This window comes from Garra rufa, chromosome 24 (assembly GCF_049309525.1).
Source record: "Garra rufa chromosome 24, GarRuf1.0, whole genome shotgun sequence".
NCBI lineage: Eukaryota > Metazoa > Chordata > Actinopteri > Cypriniformes > Cyprinidae > Garra > Garra rufa.
Genome location: NC_133384.1, coordinates 6817068 through 6841330, shown reverse-complemented (window position 1 = coordinate 6841330; position 24263 = coordinate 6817068). Strand labels below are relative to the sequence as shown.

Genomic DNA, 24263 nt, shown 5'->3' with positions numbered 1-24263 from the left:
AAATATTACACTAACTGTAATCTAAATACTATATTAGAAAATATTGTCTTTTAAATGGTCAGGATCATTATTGCACATATTAAGTACAAAAAAACCTCCTCAAAATATTTACTAAATAGAACTTAACTATATATATTACAGTTATTTAATTGAATAAAAGTTACACTTAAGGTGTTTGGTCACATTTGAGTGCCAAAGAGTATGAGAACATATTAATTATGTCTCTTTATCACTCCCCAGAATAAAATGCGATTGTAAAGCGTATTCAGAGAAGTTATCAATACACAATCAATGCACATTATGTGTTAATAATTACTCGAAATTGCTGCAAATATAGTAAAACTGCTGTCTATCCTATTTAACTCCATTCAAACACATTGACAGCGCGGAGCTGTTTGGAACTATTGAGAGCTCCATGAACCACGTGACCGTGCGGCGGCGAGATCAAAGCGTGTCGCAACTCTCTTTTTATATGGCTCTGGTTCTGTGATTTGCTTACATTTGCATAGTTCATAAAACGTGGCTGTTGGGCCCCGCCTCCGCCAGAGTTGTCAACAAGTCAAGATGGCTGCGTTGCCGATGCTGAGGGTAGCGGTTCTTGTCGCGTTTTCGGTGTCTCTAACGCTCATCCTGGGCTTCGGCTTGCCGTCCGTGCTCAACCTCTTCGCGAGATGCTGCGGCTTCCCGGAGGCGAGCGTCACGGAGTGCATCGTGCTGATGTACGCGCTTTTCGTGCTGTACGTGGCCATGCCGCGACTGCCCCGCGGGACAGTGAAGGTGAAGTACAGTGTGCACGTTACATACACTTCACCACAATATAATGCATATAATGAGCATATACGACATAATATGTTTATAATATTGTCTGTTATTTGTCTTGCACTCACATAAACATTACACATTGTATATTACACTCACCTAAACACACCTACACGCTACAATCCTGCAGTAAGATAACGTTAAGTGTACTTTTAATTTTTAATTAACTGTCTTATTCACTTATAAGACGCACAAAAGAGTGTTTTAACCTCGGTTTATTGAGTTTGAAACTTTGTACCTCTAGTTTGATGTAATAATGCAAAGAACATAAGATTTTCTATTATTACCACGCATTGCATGTGAGATATAAATGGTGCATTGTGTAGTATGCATGGTATGCGAGTGCCTGATATGGAATATATTAATAATTCTGTACCTTATATAGAGTCCTAGTGATGAGTCTTATCAATTTTTGTGCTTTTTGTATTTATCTTTATGTATTTAGATTACATTTAGACATTTAGCAGATGCTTTTATCCAAAGCGACTTACAAAAGAGGACAATGGACATGCAATAACATGCTATGACAAGTTTAGCCTAATTGCCTTCATTTTTTTTAAATTACATAATAAATAAAAAGAAAATAGATAGAATAAAAAAAGAAATGAAAAAGAAAAAAGCAAGCTAGTGTTAGAGGCCTAAAAATAGATAGAATACAACAAGAACAGAAGCTAGTGTTAGTTTTTTATTAATGGTAATAATACAAATTCATAATGCATGATAATTTTTAGCTGAAAGATGAAACCTTAAAATATGCAATGCATGTGTGGAATAAATGGCACATAATGCAATGTATGTATGTGTGTGCCAAGAAATATATTCATAAGTATGCGATTTTGCCTTATATGGAGCCTTAGTGATGAGCCAGTGATGAATTCCTGTGCTTTTTTATTCATAGATGCAATGCATTTTAGACATATCAGAATTTAATAATTGTGATTTCCAGGTTTAAATATTTAATTAAATGTGTATTAAATATTAAATATTAAATTATTTTTCTCAGATAGAAATTGCTCTTAGTGCATGCATTTTCTATTTTATGATATTGTAAATATTTTTCATATGTATATTAAATAACAAACCTAAACATGATTGTTGAGCCAAAGTTGACCAAACACTGACAGAAACTGATGCATAGCTGTAAAGTTATTGCATTTATTATAAATATATTTTGATACGTTGCACAGGTATATTTGTAGCAATAGCCAAAAATACATTGAATGGGTTAAAATTATCAATTTTTATGTAAAAAAAAATAATTAGGATGTTAAGTAAAGATCATGTTCCATGAAGATATTTTGTACATTTCTTACCACAAATATATCAAAACTTAATTTTTGATTAGCAGTATGCTAAGAACTTCATTTGGTTAACTTTAAAGGTCAATATTTCGATTTTTTTTTTTTTTTTTTGCACCCTCAGATTCCAGGTTTTCAAATAGTTGTTTCTCAGCCAAGTGTAGTCCTATCCTAATAAACCATACATCAATGGAAAAAATTTAAATGACTGGTTTTGTGGTCCAGGGTCACATATATTATTTTTGCCATTTATTATTTTAATTAATTTGAGCTGCTTTCTTTTTTGTAAAAAAAAAAAAAAAAAAATGCATCAAAAATGCACAAAAATTTGTATCAGTTGCTCAATTGGTTTCAAATCAGCCAATCGGAAAACCACAGATTTAGTAACCCATTTTAGGAATTGCAGCTCAGATGAGGCCCGTTTTATTCTTAGCAGGGCTGTGGATTGTTGGCACATTGGGCTGCAGTTGCACAGTAATGCCATGGCTTTATGAAAGTAATATTACATAATGTTTCCTTTGTAGGTTGAAAGGAAAGCTGTGCTGATTACCGGCTGTGACACTGGATTTGGACTCGCTTTGGCCAAGCATTTTCACAAGCTTGGCTTCACTGTGTTTGCAGGTTGTCTGTTTAAGGTAATGGTTCAACTATTTTTGTAATGTATAACTCGGCTGAGGTTGATATGTAAACATATATGCTGCAGGACTAAAGGGGAGCTTAAGCTGGTGCAATATGTTTCACAAGATTCAGTTGGCCTTGTGTCAGACCTTTTCACAATTCTAGCAGTATGACCAAATTATCATATCACATTTATGCATATATTATGAAATATGTCATAATATGACTTGTATTATAATTAACAATTGTGTGGCACAGTATGCACTATGCAGAGCATGTCCAATCATTCTGATTTACTTCTGTGTGTGTTTAATAAGGATGGAGAAGGTGCAAAGGAGCTGGAGAACCTTCATTCAGAGAAGCTGAAGGTTGTGCAGCTGGACGTCTGCAGTGAGGAGCAGGTCTCTCAGGCTGTTGAGTTTGTGACGGCTAACCTGGACGACTCAGAGAAAGGTGAGGGTCATTTGCGTCATCAGATCCGATGATCTGAGTTTGTATGAGTTAATAGAGAATGGGGAATTCAAAGGTCATGATGTAAAATTGGGACATTTGAGAGTACCATAAAACCATTTTGGTTCATGCTTTTGTCATTTTTTCCCCTCCTTTTTTTATTTATTTATTTTTTTTACATTTTTTCTATTTAACATTTTTTAATGTATATAATTTATTATCTATATTTATAATTCATATAATATTTTATTTTTATATTTGTATTTTAGCTTCATTTATTTTTTATTGATTTTTTTCAGTTTTAACACTCACACACACATTATTTATTTTTAAGTTTTCTAATATTTATTATTTATAATTCATACAGTACAGTGTAAAAAATAAAAATAAAATCATATTATATTTGAATTGTACCTCCAGTATAATGTCATTTTTCAGTACCTTAAAACCATTTTGGTTCATGCTTTTGTCATTGTTTTTCCTCCTTTTTTCTATTTAACATTTTTTAATTTATATAATTTGTTATTTATATTTCAAATTCATATAATATTTTATTTTATGTCAGCTTAATTTTAAGAAATGTGTTTTTCATTTTTTTTTTTTTTTTTCAGTTTTAACATATATATAGGGGTCAAAGACGAAAAAGGGTTTAGGCTTGAAAACAATAAGTGTAATACTGCTTTAAATTGTTGTTGCTTTTCCAAACAAATATTAAAACATTTTCTGTTTAATTTAATTGCATTTTTGTTTTTGGTTCATGCTTTTGTCATATTTTTCATCCTCCTTTTTCTTTTTCTTTCTTTCTTTCTTTTTTTCTATTTATTTTTTTTTTTATTTATTTTCTCTCTCTCTCTCTCTCTCTCTCTCTATATATATATATATATATATATATTATATATTACCTCCAGTATATTGTAATTTTTCAGTAACTTTTAGTACCATAAAACCGTTTTGGTTCATGCTTTTGTCTTTTTTTTTTTTTACTTTTTTTTTCATTCTAGTTTTAGTAGTTAGTTGCCAAGGCAGTATTCTTTATATACATTTTTTTATTACATATTTTTTTCAGTTTTAACACACATATAAATAGGGGTCAAAGACGAAAAAGGCTTTAGGCTTAAAAACAATAAGTGTAATACCTCTTTAAATTGTTGTTTTCCAAAAAAATAATTCATAATTGCATTTTTGTCTTAAATATTATACATTTTCCCCTAATTTACAGAAGACACCCACTAAAATGTCATTCAGTGTGACAATCTTGTCAGGCATATTTACAACAAAACTCAATTTACGACATATTAAAAGACAAATTATTTTCACCCCAAATACTAATTAGTTGTAATTCTACCTTTTTAAAATATGCCACTAATCCTAGGTTTTGCGTATTTCTCAGTAAGAATTTTTTACTAATGTAAAACACAAAAAAATTGAATATGCTCCCTCATTTTTATTTTATTTTAATATGTACAAGTCAGAATAAGCATGTTTGAAGTTTTACATAAATATTGTTACACTGAATGACAATCTAACAATATTTCCACCAAATTTTGACATTTTATTCTCCAAAATCGTATTCGAAACCTTAAAAGAAGACACTTTACTTACATTTAATGTGCTTTCGATGGACCTTTGATTAACTTTTTTGATCCACTTCAAATGTTGACTACTACTCAGTAGAATAAAATATCTAATGTTTTCCAAACACACAGATTTTGTATGATAATGCATTTTAACTTTGACATCTTGACATTTTGTAGCATTTTTTAAGACCTATGACAACTGTGCAGTTAAAAAAAAAAAAAAAAGGCTTTTTATAAAAATGTTCTTCAGTGATCAGATCAAAAGAAGCTCCATTTTAATGATTTATTTAAACATAATCATGTGTTTAAATGAAGTAGGCAAACCCTGGCTCATACAGCTGATTTCTGAGATTATTACGTCAATGAATTGTATTGTGTTTTGTAAACGAGTTTTACACGGTTATGCCATGAGGAAATGTATGCTATGTATGTTTGTTCTATGTGTTTGGTTTTTAGTACATAGATCTACTGTTTGGATTCGGTCAGGTGTAAACATTGATGAACAATCATTAATCTGAAGGACAGGTCAGATGGGAATGGCTGGAAAACATAAAAGCTGATAAAACATAAGAGATAATAATGACCCCGCCCCCCTGCTGTCAATCACTGCGTAACACCGCCCACCACACCACACCATACACTAAACCACACCCAGCAGCTACGGCTATAGATTAATGATTGTTCATCACTCTTTATAGCTGCTATAAACCATACAAGTAGATCTTTGTGCTGCGTGCGGATAAAACAGAAAATAATCAACATCATAAATTTCCTTAAAAATATGGAACACTATAAAGCAGTTAATTTGTTTGCACAATGTACTACTATTTACTGACTCAAACAGAACTGAAGCTGTATGATCCTTGATTTAAACAAATAATATCTGAGAACTGGAGGTTCCTATAAACGGATCACTTAAAAATCCCATAGCAGTTGAGTGGAGTTTGATACTGAATTTTAGATGGATGTGTGGTTGTGTGTATTGAGTAAACAATCAATCCTAAATTCATGAAGAATGTTGTTCAAAATACAAGCAGGTGATACATATTTTGGGGGTCAGAGGTTTTCAAACTAGGGCTCAGGGAGCTCATGAGGCCACAAGAGGGCAATAGGAGGTCTGAAAAAATTGAGTGGAAAAAGATGCTACAATACAGCATCATATCAAACTTAACATATGAATTTGTGTTTTTAACACAATAATATTTTATGTATGGACATTGATCCTGTACTGATTTTTTGGGTTCTAAAGTTGTAAAATATTAGATCACTTGGAATGATTTTTATACTGCTTATATGTACACTACTAGTTTTTAAATGTTTTTAAAGAAGTCTCTTCTGCTCACCAAGCCTGCATTTATTTGATCCAAAGTACAGCAAAAACAACAGTAATTTTGTGAAATATTTTTAATATTTTAAATTATACTTTTTAAAATTTAGTCTATTTAAATATATATATTAAAATGTAATTTATACCTGTGCATTTTCAACATCATTACTCCAGTCTTCACTGTCACATGATAGTTCAAAAATCTTTCTAATATGCCGATTTGCTGTTCAAGACACATTTTTATTTTTATCAATATTTAAAACATTTGAGTACATTTTTTTCAGGATTCTTGGATGAATAGAAAGATCCAAATAATAATAAGCTTTTGTAACATTATACATAATTTTCATCAGTATTTTTTTTTTTTTTTTTGGAAAGAAATTATAGAAATTAATTCTTCTATTTCGCAAGTTTGCTTTAAATTGATCAAAAGTGATGATAAAGACATTTATAATGTTACAAAAGATTTCTGTTTCAGATATATGCTGTTCTTCTTAACTTTCTTTTTAAAGAATTTAAAAATAAATTCTATTCAGCTGTGTTCAACATCATTTTTTGAGCATCAAATCAGAACATTAGAATGATTTCTGAAGAATCATGTGACTGGAGTAATTATGCTAAAAATGCAGCTTTGAAATCACAAGAATAAATTATATTTTAAAATATATTCAAATAGAAAACAGTTATTTTAAATAGTAAAAATATTTTAAAATTGTACTGTTTTTGCTGTGCTTTGGATCAAATAAATGCAGGCTTGGTGAGCAGAAGAGATGTCTTTAAAAAACATGAATAATCTTTTTGACTGGTAGTGTAATTGTGTAAAAAAAAAAAAAATTCTATAAATTGAAAACCATTAGTTAACACCGTGATTTCACTGTTTTTTGAGATGACAGACAACAGTGCAAAATATCTGCTAAATAATTTACAGCTAATTAATTTATTACAAAAAATCTGTTTATATTAGTTTCTGCCACTAAATAAAAAAGGCAATTGCAAAATTTTATCTCACAATTCTGAATTTGTGAGATAAACTTGCAACTCATATTTTTATATTTAGAGTTTATATGATTTTATTTTCTATTTAGTGGTGGAAACTGGCTTCCATATAGATCCTCCTATGTTAGTACTGAAGTTCATCATAAAATAAAATCAAAGTCTTGTAATGTTTTTAGGATCACTCAATATTTTTATCCATTTTGAAAATGTGGTTCAATATAATCCAACATATTAGCTGCTGTAGGTAAATAACTAGAAAAATCTGTTCGCACTACAAACCAGTTTGCTATATAAAGTGGCATAATGGACTGGTTTGTACAGCTAAAATAACTAAAAGTGAATGGCACTAGAAGCCTTACACATTCAAGCTAACAAATTACTTCAAAAGGCACTGTATGTAATGTGTTTGACTATACTGAAGCATAAAAAAATATGATATCTCTGCAGATATTTAGGAAACATGCTAAGTTCACATATATTTGTTAGTATTTTAACACTCTAGGTTGCCAGTTGGCGAACAATGCAGCATATTGAAACAAAGGAAGCCAGCAAACAAACCGAGTCAGAGATTTTAGATACTAGTTGACCTAAAAATCTGGCAACCCATGTGAGCATGGAGTCTGAGCACTGCAGTACCCAGTTCAGCCACTAGCTGCACCCTTAAAAAAGGTAGATAAGCTATTAGGTATGATAATTGAAAATGGTCAGCAAAAACTTTTTTCTATTTGTTTGAGTTTAATCAGGATGCCTGATCAGTGAGTTCGAGGGGTTTGTGATTGTATCTTGCAGGTCTCTGGGCTGTGGTCAACAATGCTGGTATCTCCACATTCGGTGAGGTGGAGTTCACAACCATGAACACATACAAGCAGGTTTCAGAGGTCAATCTGTGGGGCACCATCAGAGTAACCAAATCCTTCCTGCCTCTCATCCGCAGAGCTAAAGGTAAAAAAATAACCACACACCTTCAGACCTTGGACATACTCCACAGACATGCAGTCCAAGTGTGTCTCCCTGCTGTTCACCTATTTAGAGGCCTTTTGTTTTTGATGAACTTTCGGGTATGGATAACTCATTTGTCTGAGTTTAACTAAGTTCAGTTGGCAGACCAATGTTAATGTTTCTCTACAGTTTCCACTTCTGTTAGTCCTTCACTGAATTAAAGGAATTTTTGGATCTGAATGGATCAATGGTTAAAGCAGATGGACTTCGGAGTGTGTGGCCTGACAAACACTTTTTTTTTTCGTGATCCAGTGTTTTGTTGATTTTTAATTGGTATGTTTATATATATATATATATATATATATATATATATATATATATATATATATATATACACTATATTGCCAAAAATATTGGGACACCCCATTCCAATAAACATTATATACACTATATTGCCAAAAGTATTGGGACACCCCCTTCCAATATACACTATATTGCCAAAAGTATTGGGACACCCCCTTCCAATATACACTATATTGCCAAAAGTATTGGGACACCCCCTTCCAATATACACTATATGGCCAAAAGTATTGGGACACCCCCTTCCGATATACACTATATTTCCAAAAGTACTGGGACACCCCTTTCCAATATACTCTATATTGCCAAAAGTATTGGGACACCCCCTTTCGATATACACTGTATTGCCAAAAGTATTGGGACACCCCCTTCTGATATACACTATATTGCCAAAAGTATTGGGACACCCCCTTCCGATATACACTATATTTCCAAAAGTATTGGGACACCCCCTTCCGATATACACTATATTTCCAAAAGTATTGGGACACCCCCTTCTGATATACACTATATTGCCAAAAGTATTGGGACACCCCCTTCCGATATACACTATATTTCCAAAAGTATTGGGACACCCCCTTCCAATATACACTATATTGCCAAAAGTATTGGGACACCCCATTCCAATAAACATTATATACACTATATTGCCAAAAGTATTGGGACACCCCATTCCAATAAACATTATATACACTATATTGCCAAAAGTATTGGGATACCCCCTTCCAATATACACTGTATTGCCAAAAGTATTGGGACACCCCATTCCAATAAACATTATATACACTATATTGCCAAAAGTATTGGGATACCCCCTTCCAATATACACTATATTGCCAAAAGTATTGGGACACCCCATTCCAATATACACTATATTTCCAAAAGTATTTGGACACCCCTTTCCGATATACACTTTATACACTATATGGCCAAAAGTATTGGGACACCCCCTTCCGATATACACTATATTGCCAAAATTATTGGGACACCCCCTTTCGATATACACTGTATTGCCAAAAGTATTGGGACACCCCCTTCCAATATACACTATATTGCCAAAAGTATTGGGACACCCCATTCCAATAAACATTATATACACTATATTGCCAAAAGTATTGGGATACCCCCTTCCAATATACACTGTATTGCCAAAAGTATTGGGACACCCCATTCCAATAAACATTATATACACTATATGGCCAAAAGTATTGGGACACCCCCTTCCGATATACACTATATTGCCAAAATTATTGGGACACCCCCTTTCGATATACACTGTATTGCCAAAAGTATTGGGACACCCCCTTCCATGAGTACAAATCTTAATGTTTAAGCATATAATAATGATATTCTAGGGAATTGTGTGCCTCCAATTTTACAGCAACAGACAGGACCCTTTCCTATTCTAACATGACAATGCCTCTGTGTATAAAGCAAGGTTAAAAAAATGATTGATTGAGTCAGTGTGGAAGAATTTGACTGGTCTAGTTCTAATTCCAGCTAAACACCTCTGTAGTGACTTTAAATGCAGACCTTAAGCCAAAAGCTCATCACTAAACACCAATGACTTGTTCATACATGCACTATGGACAAAAATATTGGGACACCCCCTTCTTTAGGTCAGAAAAGGGCACTTCCAAAATTGTGGAAACAAAGATGGAAAAATGTATTTCCATCTCTGTTGCGACAGTTTTGGAAGTGTCTAAAATGACTGTACCCATACATACAAGTCATTGGAGTTTGGTGAAGAGTTTTTGGCTCAAGGTCTTCATTTAAAGTCACACCAGAGGAGTTCAGTTGGGATTAGGACTTGGCTTCATGCAGACCAGTCAAGTTCTTTCACACTGACTGAATCATTTCTTTTTGAACCTTGCCTTCACTTAGAAAATAGTGATAATATTTAACTTGTTTTGTCTTTTGGTCACAGGTCGTGTGGTGAACATTGCCAGCATGTATGGCAGAATGGGAAACGCCCTCCGATCCCCTTACTGTGTATCCAAATTTGGAGTGGAGGCTTTTTCTGACTGTCTCAGGTATGAAATGAAGCCTTGGGGTGTCAAAGTGTCCGTCATTGAGCCCGGAAACTTTATCGTGGCCACGGGCATCCTGACTCGTGACATAGTCACAACAACAGCAGAGAAGCTCTGGAAGGAGGCGCCCCCTGGTGTCCAGGAGGACTATGGGAAAGCTCACTTTGAGCAGTACATGGCTCTCATGCGCTCCTACTGCAACAGCGGCCAGCGAGAAATCGATCCGGTTTTAGACGACATCGCGGATGCCATCATGTCCAAACGGCCGTACACGCGCTACAGCCCCATGGAGCCCCACTGGTGGATTCGCATGCAGATAATGACCCACCTTCCTGCGGCCATCTCAGACAGACTCTACTTCTAAATGAGATACCAACTTCCAATAGATTCATCACAGGGTGCATTAATTATGCTATATTGAACATAATCAAATTAGTATACAATCTTTTAAGAAGTTCCAAATAAAGTAAACAATCTTAATTTTGAAAAAAGAATTACGCAAATCTCAAAGGTTAAATACAAGGAAATAAGATTCACAGGAAACAAGGTCAACGTAAGACAATTCAACATTATTTTATCCGAAATATTTTTTTAAAGGGATAGTTCACCCAAAAATAAAACCTTACTGTTCATTTTTTCACCCTCAGGCTCATGTAGGTGACTTTTTCCATTTGATTTAGATTGGAACTTCGGAGCGGGTTTGCAAGTATTTTGCTTAAGATTGGCTTTTCATAGCACGGATTGGAAATCGTTTGATCATCTGATGAACTTCGGAGTGTTCGGAGATTGGAAATTTTGAATGTGGATTGCTGACCTCTGGATTACAGGTAATAATGACGTTGAGATTCTTGCACAAACTGATCGTTTCACTTCATAAGACTTCAGTATATCATTAGGAGCCACAAGCATTCATTTGATGTTTCTTTTTTTAATTCCCAAAAATGTCTCGCCACTTACTTACATTGAATGAAACGGTTTCAGGTACAAATTTTCTGTAATGTTCTACTGAAGAAAATCTTGGATGGCCTGAGAGTAAGAAAATAAATAGCAATTTTTTCGTTTCTGGGTGAACTATCCCTTTTTTTGGGGCTTAAATGTATGCACTTTGATTCACTTTATTAATGGTTAAGTGTTTTGGAAATTTGAACACTTTTCAGTATTTTGATTTGGTCAGGCAGACATTTCCATAGAGCCATCACAAATTACCAGAGGCCTGAAGCCAGAAGCAGTGAAAAGCAGCATTATACAGCGCATCCCGGCAGGCTGCTGATGTGGCAGATGTCTTCGTGTGGCTCTTTTCATTGAAAGGACGAGACCACAGATGAACAATAGAGAACGCCTGTGCTTCTGTTTTCCTAGGAGAAACAAAAAGAGTGAGGGGCTGAAAGGGTTATAGGGCTGACACATATTCCCTTATGAGCATTCCCTTTATAAAGGTTTCTTCCAAGAATCTGAATGATTCCGTTTTGAGGTGTTATGGGATCACTCGCCATCCGCGGAAACATTCCGAATGTGCATCCCAATTTGCATACTTCTATGCAATGAAATTATGTCTTGATTGTATGTAACCCATTTAAATTTGCTTGTAAACATTAGAGCATCTACCTAAATTTATTACGTCAATTTCATTATAACTTGAAATTTAAGGATTATACAATTAATAACTGCTGTGGCTGCTAACTGCTCAGTGTACTTGCTTTTTTTTTTTTTAATGATTGAAAATTCGTTAGAGAATTGTCACAAACCGCTACTCCTCCGTAGTGCAATGGCTTCTAGGCATTATTAGCCTAAACACCTCAGATATAGTGTGCCATTTGGAAACACTAGGATTTGGGATTCACTAATGCTGATTTTACAAACTATATAGGATGGATTGCACGGGAACAGCAGTAACATATTGGCATGTTTGTAATGACCACCAGAGGGAGCAGTTGAGCTAGTATCTGTAGCTCTTTTTCAAAAGAAGAACACTAACAGTATTATCAAGTAGTGTACTGAGTTGTCCTTTGCTCTTTTACATGTAAGAACCAAGTTTTATGCATGGCTTTCTTGTTTGGTTTGCTGTGATTGTGAAAACCAGTAAAGTGTATGAGTTTCTGGACCTTCTGTATGACTAGTTTAGAAATGCTCACTACAGCTATGTTGTGACATAAACAGCATTTACGTGTAATATTTAAGGGATTTTCACTCCCCTTGCGTAACCATGGGGAGTACATTTCTGTATTTAGGGAACTATGACGATACATAATTTTGCTCGTAATGGTCACACGGTACTCCTACTGTTCCCTATCAAGTCCTTTCTCCTTCTATATATTGTCGGTTTCTTGTCCTTGTCTCACGCACCGCATGTGTGAAGTCATTATGATTCCCAGCAGGTCTTTATTAAATTCCAGCAATTTAATTTCCATAGCAGTGGAACACAAACGACATTTACTGATTATCAAGTCTTTATAACCTCTGAAACTCTGTGACAGCACATTGATGCTCTGGATGACATTAAAGAGATGTCAACGTTGATTCATGTAGTTTATTTCATCCTTTGTACAGTCTAATAAACTCCTCTTACATACGAGGAAGTGTTTCATCTTCATGGAGACAGTGAGCATACAACTACATTTGATTTTCACAGCACCAAAATGAGGTTACGTAGTAAAACTGGTCCATTTAGCCCCCAACATCAACTACGGTTGCTTTTCAGTAAGATCCAGGGGTCTCAATTCAGAATTCATACTTTTGTAACAAAATTTAATTAATGAGGGCATTGCTTTTTCGATTTATTCTTTTCTCAGATAGCTTGAATTCAAATCCAAAGGGTAGATGGAGCATTTTACTTCCAGTATTTCAGGTTTGAGTAACTTTTGGACACAGAATTTTAGACAAATAAGCCAAAACATAGTAGAGAGCTACATAATTCAAAGCATTGTCCAGGTTTGGATAGATCGTCCCGGCCCAAAAAGGTTTTGTGTAAACAGTCTAAAAATCACTGAACACAACCATGTTGCCAAAAGAAAAGTCAGAAAAAATACTAATTGAGTGTACATGATTGATAACAGCAGTACTTCTTTCGATTCTTGGTTACATCATAAGCTAAAAGGTATATTTAGCAGTCTACAGCACAGATACTAATAGGTAACCATGTTCAGTGAGCCTACTTATTCAAGAGTAGATGCAATACTTGACACAATTAAAGCTGTGATGCAAAGATTTAGTTTTATTGGCCACTGAAGGTTGTCAAATCCCGCCCTTAGATCAGTGGTTCCCAATCCTGATCCTGGAGAACCCTCAACACTGATACCTGATTCAACTCATCAGCTCATTTCTAAAGACTCCTCAACCTCAAATGTGTCATAAGAGAGATCAACAATGTGCAAGATGTTGGGGGTTCTCCAGGACCAGGATTTGGGAACCACTGTGATGGGCAACTTCTTGCAGAACTTACTTCCAAGCCTAATTAAGCACACCTGAAACAGCTAAACAAGGTCCTCAGGATTGCTAGGACCTTCCAGACAGGAGTGTTGGAGCTAAACCAGGGGTGTCCTGCTCCGGGAGGTCCAGAGTCTAGCTTCAACCCTAATCAAACACACCTGAACCAGTTGGCAGGTGTGTTGAGGCAAGTTGGAGCTAGACTCTGCAGGACGCAGGCCTTCCAGGACTGAGTTTGGCGACTCCTTTCCTTGTGCATAGGTCTTCAACCCTACTGCTGGGGACCCACTGTCCTGCAAATTTTCTTTACAACCTGCTTTGGTTCACCTGGCCTGTGACTTTTCCAAGTAATCCCGAAGACATTTCATTGGGGTTGGAACTGAGCTCTCCAGGACAGTTGGTTCCCAGGAGCATGGTTCGCCAGATTCTTGCAGAGTTTAGCTCCAGCTTGCCTCAACACACCTGTCGGGAAGTTTCTTGTATGCCTAGTAAAGGCTTGATTAGCCGGTTCAGGTGTGTCTAATTGGGGCTGTAGCTAAACTCTACAGGACACAGGCCCTTCAGGGCCGAGTTTGAGCATCCTTGAAGGATGTTTGATTAGGACTGGAGCTAAACCCTGCAGGACAGTGGCCCTCCAGAAATAGGTTTGGACACCCCTGAGCTAAACCCTGTATGAAAGTGGACTCTTTAGGATCAAGACTTAACACTCATGTTGTAATCCATTAGACTGGTCTATAATCAGGGGTGTCCAAACCTCTTCCTGGTGGGACGATGTGCTGCAGGGTTTAGTTCTAGCCTTAAACAAGTCCTTAAGACTCACTAGAAACTTCCAGGCAAATGTGTTGAAGCTGGCTGAAAATAAATTCTGCAAGATGTTGCCCCACTAGGAGCAGGATTGGATACCCCTGGTCTATATGGTAAGGTCACTTCAGTCAGGAGGCAAATCATGATTAAGTTGTCCAACTGGAATGTTTGTATGACCAGGACACGGTCTGTGCACACCAGTTACTTATCAGGGGCATATTACGCACATGCAAAGTAATACTCAAACAACAATGTGTGCATCTTATAACAGCTTAAAGGAACACCAAAACTTTGGTTCCAACACATGAGATGAAGGCACGTTTTAAAGCACAAACTATGTGACAAGGCTACATGTCTCAGAAATCCCTCATCCAAAATAAGTGGATCTCAACTGGTTTGTCAAAACCGAAAGTTGGGTAGCAGGGTTGTTCTGATAGTGTGTTGGTAGATTTTAACCAACAAGGACTGGTTGCTTGGCATCCCCTTGTTCTCAAAAACCATGAACAAAACTACTCAAGGTAGAAGAAAAATGTATAATGCTTGGTTCAGTTGAGTCACCACTTGGTCCAGAGTAAAACCAGTTGAGAACCACTTGTCCATCTGGTCACATTGATAAAATTTTAACATTTCCACTTAATTCAAGACTAAATCACTCAAGCAAACTCTACATGTCTCAGTGATTTTTTTCCACCCCCCCCCCCCAAAAAAAATCCCCATTCCTTAACTCTCACTCCAGTCCAGCTTTGAACAGCTGGAGAAGCAATTATGGCCATAGTGATAGTCCCCTGGAGAAGAGCCTAGATCATCGCCCTACTCATAAGTCTTGAGAAAAGAAACGTCCATGTTTTTCCAACTTGAAAGAGATACGTGTCCAGGGAAGCGGCTTTCCCATTGCCTGGTCCACCAAACATACTTATCTATGAAGATTTACATATAAACATCTGATCCTCAATAGAACATCTCTCACCGTTTATCATAAACTGTTGAAAACAAAAAAGGAAGCAGCACTGTGAATCTTGATCACCAAGTGTATCCTTCCTTGAAACCTGAGCTCACAATGCTGCCTTCATATACTACAATACAATACGTATGCTTATTTGAGAAAGTGAGCAACCAAATGAGTGCCAAGCAAGCTTTAAACCAATCCACCACCATCATCATCGATAACAAAAACCATACCCATTAGATCAATTGTAATGCGATTGCAGCCTTGATCATGAAAGACAGCTTTTATTAGTAAAACACTGAATCATAAAAGACCTATTGTGTGCACCAGTGTGGTTTAATCCTCTTTAATCTTCAGTCATGGCATTGCAATTCAGGCTCCAATAAAGGTCCGCGAACGTTGCACCAACTCCCATGTTCATTCGAATAAATGTCTTGTAGAAGACATTAATCACAGCTAAGTCCTTTAACAAAGCGGAGACACATCATATTTATGGCATAGCGTGGATTCTGACAGTTCCAAGCTGTGTGGATAAATTTCGTTGGACTCACTGACCAACCACGATAATCGGCACCTTGATTGTCAGGGAAGCAGAACTTCTGTAACTTTACCCCTTATAAATATAGATGTCATCCTATTCAAGCTTGATTTAATGTTGGAAACATGCAGCTGCAAGACTATAGTTCAAGATTAATCCCAAAATAATTGTGCCTAATTGTGAATATTGGTTTTGGTCACTCACTTTTATTGTTGGAGCATTTTGCAGAAATGTTGATTCCTAATAAATATAGCAGATTACGTCAATTTCAACAGTTCTGTGTGGTTCAGGCAATGCAGGCATTAACAGACAGTATGTGAGGCCTTTGAAACAAGTTCTTCTGCAGTTAGGACTTCAACAGCAGAAGCTTTAAAGGACAGTTTAAAAAATTGGCAGGGAAGTTAAAGAACAAATGAAAAATACATTTTGGAAATCAATGAAAAGTATATATATTAACAAAAGAAGACCTAGGTTGTAATTCTAATACATGTTGACATCAAAATACACTGCATTACCTATGGTCTAAACATACTGTGTTTTGAAACATTGGGCGTGTCCCCTCAATGAAACTCGAGCAAGTTTCCGAATGAAGCGAATGAACGGGAGTCCATTGTCCGTCTCTCCCTGTACCTCCCTTTCTTGGAATGCTTGATATTCCCAGTCTGTCTGAAAGTGTAGTCATTGTTAACTGGATATTCTTTCTACTTGGATCAGGAGGCAGCCAGAGCCTTGACCAGGTAGAGTTTGTCGCCCTGTTCGCTGGTGAAGATGGGCGCCTTTTTGTAGTGTTCCACCAACTCCTCCATTGTGTTAAACTTGCGTTGTCCGATGCAGTACAGGTTGTCCTTCAGTTGGACTTTGAAATGCTTGTTTTTGGACTGAGCTTTCAACGATATTGAAAAGTCATTGGGCTGGAAAAAGAAAAGGAAAAAATGGTCAATTGTTGAAAGCAAGAATCTCAGCATATCAGAATTTAAGAAGGAATTTCTGTCTACTTACTGAGGACTCACTGTCCCGGATAAGAAAGTCTCCCTCTATGCCCCTCTGGTTGAGAGCCACCTCTGCCTGATGACGCGTCACCTTCCCGTAGTACCACTGCTTGCCAGCAAAGCGTCCACTGGATGAAGGCTCAATGTAGTCACAGTCAGGTGTGGGCGGCCCGGCCATGCTGGCAGAGTTGTGCGACTCCTGCAGAACAGTTACGTAGTTCTTCGGCACAAGTCCCATCTGCCCGTCGGATTTACGACACTTCCACCACTCTGGGTCGTTTTCTGGCTTTTCCACAACATCCATAACCTCCCCCTTCTCAAAGTTCAGCTCTTCATCGTTGCCCGAGCTGAACGGGTAGAGTGCCTGCACTGTGTGCAGCACTCGGTTGCCGTTCGCACTATGAACAACAGCAGCCAATTTCTCGGACAAGCCGGCCGAGTCGTTGCTAGCCGACCCATCTGCATCCTCTGTCACGTAGTTGGATGGGAACCATCCCGATCGGCCGTTGTAGCTCCCCCGCCACCAGCCATCGCTGCACTTTTCCATGACGATGACCCTTGTGCCCTTAACCAACGACAACTCATCTTCCCGCTCAGCCGCGTAGCTGAATTTGACAAGCGCAGGAAGGTTTAGGTCATACAGACGTTCGCCATTGTCCGGATAGAAGTCAGAGTCCGCGTTGGAGGCCGTTTCACGCATACCTGTCTTCCGTTTCACCTTGCCGATTCCTGCATAGATAAAGAAAGAAAAACCATTAAGGATTTCTCAAATATACAACTACCGACTACTTGTACTTGTGCGATTGCAGATAAAAACTGCAGTCAGTGTGAGTTCAACTTCATTACTAATGTGATGCAGCAATGTTTCATCAAGTCCATCTCATTTGCTAAAAAAGTTAAAAATAACCTTGTTCAGGGGTGCCTAAACTTGGTCCTGGAGGGCCAGTGTCCTGCAGAGTTTAGATCCAACTATCCTCAACACACCTGCTGTGAAGTTTCTAGTATGCCTAGTAAGAGCTTGATTAGCTGGTTCAGGTGTGTCTCATTGGCGTTGGAGCTAAACTCTGAAGGACACCGGCCCTCCAGGACCAAGTTTGGGCACCTCTGACCTTGTTGCTGCATTCTGAGATTGGCTTCTACATCAGGGATGGGCAACTTCGGTCCTGGATGGCCATGTCCTGCAGAGTTTAGCTTGAACCCTAATTAAACACACCTGCCTATAGCTTTCTGTTGATCTTGAAGTCACTGATTAACTTGGTAAAGTGTGTTTGATTAGGGTTCAAGCTAAATTCTGCAGGATAGTGGCCCTCCAGTACCGAAGTTTCCCAGCCCTGTTCTACATAAAGAATACATAAGATACTGTTAAAGAACAGTGGTTCTCAACTCTAGCCCTTGAGGCTCACTTTCCTGCAGAGTACAGCTCGAACCCTACTCAAACACACCTGCCTTTAGCTTTCTAGTGATCTTGAAGACACTGATTAGCTTGTTCAAATGTCTTTGATTAGGGCTGAAGCTAAACACTGCAGGACAGTGGCCCTCCAGGACCGAAGTTGCCCATTCTTGTTCTACATGAAGAATACATAAGATACTGCTTAAGAACAGGGGTTCTCAACTCTAGCCCTTGAGACCCACTTTCCTGCAGAGTTTAGCTCCAATCCTAATCAAACACCCCTGAAGAAGCTAAATAAGGTTTTCAGGATGACTAGAAATTACTGACAGGCGAGTTTGATCAAAGTTGGAGCTAAACTCTGCAGGAAGGTGGACAAGACCTTGAGGAAAAGAGTTGAGAACCAATGCTTTAGAAAGTCAACATACAAGGCAATGATCTTTGCATTTTTTACCTTCATGAACAGTTTTTATTTTAGAAGCAAAACCCTGACACTTTCTAGAGATGCAAATTGACTGAGAAAAACTTATGCAATAGCTTCATAACTTAGAATGCACAACTGTCCACTTCCAAATAACTAAATTTAATTAAAGGCATCCGTCAATGGAAAGCCGTGATGAGAAATGAAAAATGTGTTGAGAGTCTCTTCAGGGGGTAACTTCATCACCCCGCACCCTGCACTCATTCCATTCTTGTTGAAATTATCTGTGAAACCAAAGAGCATTGTATTTTGATACAGGCACCAACAGGTAGGGCATGAGTGAAAGGAGAACTTGTCCAAACACATGTTACAGTGCAGTCAGGCTTGTGTTTTCACACTGACAGGGGTACACAGTAGCTATCAGCTCCCGCCTGCTTGAGCAATGTGTCCTCTCCTAGTAAACACGGGCGCTGGTCCAGTTTCAAAACCACCCAATTACAACCAACTAATCATGTTCTCACCACTCATGGATCATATAACAAGCTGTGTATGTTTGCTTTCCTCCCTGATCACGGAGATGATTCAGTTAATTCCCATGTGAACAAATTACACTTTGTGACCATGCAAAAAATGCTACCACCATGATACAAGGGTGCAAGTCCATCCTAAGAAAAGTTCTGCCACCTGTCTTGCGCAGCTGTGTGGTCTAGTTCTGTTATTCAGAGAAAAGTACAATTAACTGCAAAGAGACACTGGAATGATCTCCACACCCATCGTCCTCCTCCATGGGGAAGGAATGAGCGAGGGAGTGTTGGGTTAGGTTCATGGATACTGTCGAGGTCTCTGGCTTGTCTGACCACATTAGGTCAAGCCAAGTGGGCCGGTCTGGAGGATTAATGGAGAATATCTGACCTCGAGGCCTTTTGACCATGTTGGCGGGTTTGGCAAAGGTTTGCGAATAGTGTTACCGCGCAGGAATGTCCACTTGGCAGTGAAGTTTGTACCGGCCCAATCCAAAGGCCTAAGGACAGATAAACACTCTTTTCTCTTTACATACCTTGCAAAAATGTACTGCAGTAACAAAAAGATGGTATTACCATAGTATATCTGCTGAAAAATAGCTTAAACTAGCCCAAGTTTGTTTGTCTGCTGGTCTAAGATGGTTTGCTCAAAGTAAACCAACCCTTCTAAAACCATCATAAACCAATCCACACCAAACCACTTTGGGCTAGTTTAACCTGTTTTCAACGTGGATCTGTCTAAACAGCTATTTAAGGGGAAGGCAAACTCAGCCTTTATATTGGCACTGTTCAAGAATAATACTTACCAGATGTGATTTAACAAAACTTGACAACCGAGAAGCAGGTGAAACCTTGGAACCGCTCTTACCTAATCTAAAAGGAAATCACCCAATTTACTTAAAGCTTACTTAGGGGTTAAAGGTTAACAGAGTGAGAACAAAGCTTTTTCAATGGCTCTTTCTGCTTTGAGCGAGATGCTTATCAAAGTTTGAGGCCAGAAGAATTTACTCTGTGCTTGCGGATACCTCTACTGCCTGATTTGCATTACAAATGTATGAAATCCCAAACCAAGATATATTTGCCTCTGGCTCCAAAGCTATGTCCGATTAAGGGGGATTGACATTTGCATGGTCAATGTGAGAAGGAAGAGAACGTGGAGTGTACGAGCGATAGTAACTGGAGCATTTAGTGCCCCATGCGTGGACATGTTGGTGCGTGTAACCACGGGTGTGTGAATCTTCTGACAGCACAAGTTCAACTCGTCTACAAATTCAAAGACTTTACTTAAAGGGATAGTGACAATTCTGCTAGTCTCACATCACTCCTTTCCTAGAAGCTATCATGACCATATCATTAGGTCATGAGTTGATGAGAACATGATCAGTACGATCCAAGACAGAATTATTCAGAAAAGTTGAACAGATCAGCGTATTCATTAAATGATCCAAATAAAAAAAAAAATAGTTTGCTACTTTTTCCCAGTAACAACAAAAACTCATCACGGAAACCTATTGCACCTGGAATATAACTTCTAAATATTATAACTTTTAAAGAGCTTTTGAGTCCTTTTTGAGACTTGACGTCATACGTCAGTATGAAGAATTCTTAATTGGGTGAGTAAATGCTCACATCTGAGTGATCTAATTCATTAAAATAAGGAAATGTGAATGAAGAAGTGTAAGTAAATTCAAATCTGGATTTAAATGCAGGTTAAAATACGCAAGGATTATGAAGGCAATTTTCAAGTTGCCACTTGTTTAAAAAGCCAACTGATCATGGGTGTGTGGATGTTCAGACCAGTGGTGGTGGTTTTCTTGAGCGTGATATGACTGATGGTGTTTCATGAGACAGGGAAGGTAATCCACCCACTCAGTCATTGGATTAGTCAGTCTGCATGGTCTCTAGAAAGCTGACATGGACAGTTTACGCCAGTTTATTTTCAATTCTCTTAACTAACACTCTCAGACAGTAACCAACCGCATCAACACAAACACACAATTTCGCAAAACAGGTTGGATCACACATGGCGGGTGTATCCCACTTAAGTATATGCTTTTAATACTTGGAACTGTAATTAAATAGCACGGGTATATTTGTAGCAATAGCCAAAAATGCATTGTATGCGTCAAAATGATTGATTTTCCTTTTATGCCAAAAATCATTAAGATAATTCTCCATGAAAATATTTAGTAAATTTCCTACCGTAAATTGATCAAAACTTAATTTTGGAATAGTAAAATGCATTGCCAAGAACTTCATTTGGACAACTTTAAAGGCAATTTTCTCAATATTTAGATTTTTCTGCACCCTCATATTCCAGATTTTCAAATAGTATCACGGCTAGTTGTATCATCAGATGTATAAATCATTTCACCCTTATGACTGGTTTTGTGGTCCAAAATCACATTTCTTGAACAAAATGTTAATGATGCTCGTCAAAAAACTTGACAGCATAATGCTGTGAGGTTTTGTCCCACCCAAAGTATGATATTCTGGTCTCTATGAGTCTTTGGATATGCTGCTGATAGAACAAAACACATTGTATTGAGCCATGCTGTGCTTCCTGAGTAATAATTTGGAATTTTCCTGGATTCCTATGGAGGATGCTCAGGAAGGAAGCCGCACGCTTTTGCATGGCCATAACTCAGTGTGCATATATCAATGTCTGTTTTTATTATCCTTTCCAATGTTGCTTTATGATCACATTTGACCCAAAACTGTCATTTCCAACTAACTGGCAGCCATTCCAAAAATGTAAAACCCAACAGAGTTTGATTCATCTAAAACTTCAATTCCACCCGCCCAACAGACTGCATCCACTTCCCTTCCATTTTAAAGTCTTTCCTCTGAGTGTAACACGAGCTCACTTAGATTAGTTGTTTCCTATGGTGAATTCATCCTATTGTTCTCCAGAATAAGGCTGTGCTCCATTTAAAAGCAACCTACGGCTATGAAAAGGTGGATTTTCTGCTAGAAAAATAAATATATGAAAGTGTGGAAGGCAAACATAACCTAAGTCTTAAAGGAAAAAAGTATTGTTGCAGTACCACGGAAAAATGGTTGTTCCAGATGGTACTTAAATATATATAATGGTACTGACTGATGACCATATTCACACACAATGGTGTTTACATGTTGCTTAAAGGTGCTTTGAAGAATATTTGTCATGGTCCACGAGCCCACAAGACAGCTGGTGTACAGTTGCCTACAAAAGTCACACACGAGCAACGTTTTGCACAATGTAGTGTATGAATGAAGGAGATGTGAGCAAAACTGTGAGAACAGGAAAGAAAAATCACTTGCACTTCTAATGTAAAAAGCTGGGCTCAAGGGCGAGCGGAAAACAAGACATTCTTTCAACTAAAAAAAGACGAGACATCACAAGCCTCCAATGACAGTGACTGTAAACCACAGAGCCGGCTTCAACTGCTCAAGACTGTGTGCACATCACATGCTCGCTCAATGCACAAATGAATTAAAAACTGCAAGAACACACCATGAAAATCATTTAACTTCCCTAAATGAAATGCAAATGCTAAACAGCAGCTTAAAAAATAGATAATGCAAAGCCAGATTCAGCAATAATTTCAAGTGGATTCCGAAGAAATTACATATTTCATTCTAACAATGAACTGATTTTAAGAATATAGCTGCAAGCAGCGAAGACGGGCCCAAGCCATCAGCGCAATTGCCAGCTCTTTTAATATATAAAATGCCATACTTTCTATTAATTTTAGATTTACTAAGGATTACATAAGATTACATTTAACATCATATAAAATATTTTTACATACACATTCCATGATTTAACACTGTATTACAGTACTAATAAAATTACAGAAGTTATATAAAATATACACTATCAGTCAAAAGTTTTTGAACAGTAAGATTTTTAATGTTTTAAAGAAGTTTCTTCTGCTCACCAAACCTGCCTTTATTTAATCCAAAAACAGTAAAATTGTGAAATATTTTTTTACTATTTAAAATAACTGTTTTCTATTTAAATGTATTTTAAAATGTAATTTATCGCTGTGTTCAAAGCTACATGATCATCATCATTACTCCAGTCTTCAGTGTCACATGCTCCTTCAGAAATAATTCTAATGTGCTGATCTGCTGCTTAAGAAACATTTTTTATTATTATTTTTCATCAAAATTTAAAACAGTTTAGTATATTTTTTTAGAAATATATGATAAATAGAAAGATCCAAAGATCAGCATTTATCTAAAAGCTTTTGTAACATTATACATTACCATACTTTTAAAAAAATTATATAAATTAATAATATTATTCAGCAAGGATGTTTTAAACTGATCAAAAATGATGATTAAAAAACATTTATAATGTTATAATGTTCTTCTGAACTTTCTATTCATCAAAGAAACCTGAAAAAAAAATCTCTACTCGGCTGTTTTCAACAAAATTTTAATAATAAATGTTTTTTGAGCATCAAATCAGCTGTGAAATCACAGGAATAATATTAATTTTTAAAATATATTCAAATAAAAAACAGTTATTTTAAATAGTAAAAAGATTTCAAAATTGTACTGTTTTTAAATAAATAAAAGCAGGTTTGGTGAGAAGAAGAGACTTCTTTAAAAACATTAAAAATCGTACTATTCAAAAACTTTTGACAGATAGCGTAATTCCATTTTTTTTTTTGGATTTTGAGGTGAAACATTTAGCACAAGCCGCTCTTATAAGCACTGATGCTCATTTCTGGTGCAGGTTCTCTGACAACATGCTGGTATAAATAGCCTCCATCGCACATCTGTGCTTGTTTGGCTAGCGCAGGTCCGTTGAGAGCTCCTCAGGGAGT

The 24263-nt window shown here is 36.9% G+C and overlaps 2 protein-coding genes across 3 annotated transcripts in view; one reads left to right on the top strand and one right to left on the bottom strand.

The window, feature by feature from the left end:
* The first annotated feature begins 518 nt into the window (after positions 1 to 518).
* On the top strand, positions 519 to 11371 carry bdh1 (3-hydroxybutyrate dehydrogenase, type 1). The gene is made up of 5 exons (XM_073830402.1): positions 519 to 777; positions 2642 to 2752; positions 3053 to 3188; positions 7875 to 8027; positions 10312 to 11371. Exons 1-5 carry the CDS (start codon positions 565 to 567, stop codon positions 10776 to 10778), a joined length of 1080 nt encoding a protein of 359 aa, XP_073686503.1. The 5' UTR covers positions 519 to 564; the 3' UTR covers positions 10779 to 11371.
* A 4461-nt stretch (positions 11372 to 15832) lies between these two features.
* Positions 15833 to 24263, bottom strand: part of nck1b (NCK adaptor protein 1b) — a 64191-nt gene continuing 55760 nt past the window's right edge. For both annotated transcript variants that reach the window (XM_073830400.1, XM_073830401.1), the window contains 2 exons: positions 17125 to 17843; positions 15833 to 17036 (listed from right to left, as the gene is read on the bottom strand). In XM_073830400.1, coding sequence (XP_073686501.1) covers positions 16836 to 17036; positions 17125 to 17843 — 920 coding nt within the window. In that variant the 3' untranslated portion in view covers positions 15833 to 16835. The remainder of the gene's footprint in view (positions 17037 to 17124; positions 17844 to 24263) is intronic.

Bases quoted from the DNA above. Each gene is read 5' to 3' on its own strand.
- bdh1 (XM_073830402.1), top strand. From the start codon at position 565: ATGGCTGCGTTGCCGATGCTGAGGGTAGCGGTTCTTGTCGCGTTTTCG. The intron at 778-2,641 runs GTGAAGTACAGT...TTTCCTTTGTAG, and splicing joins TGCCCCGCGGGACAGTGAAG to GTTGAAAGGAAAGCTGTGCT. The intron at 8,028-10,311 runs GTAAAAAAATAA...TTTTGGTCACAG, and splicing joins TCTCATCCGCAGAGCTAAAG to GTCGTGTGGTGAACATTGCC.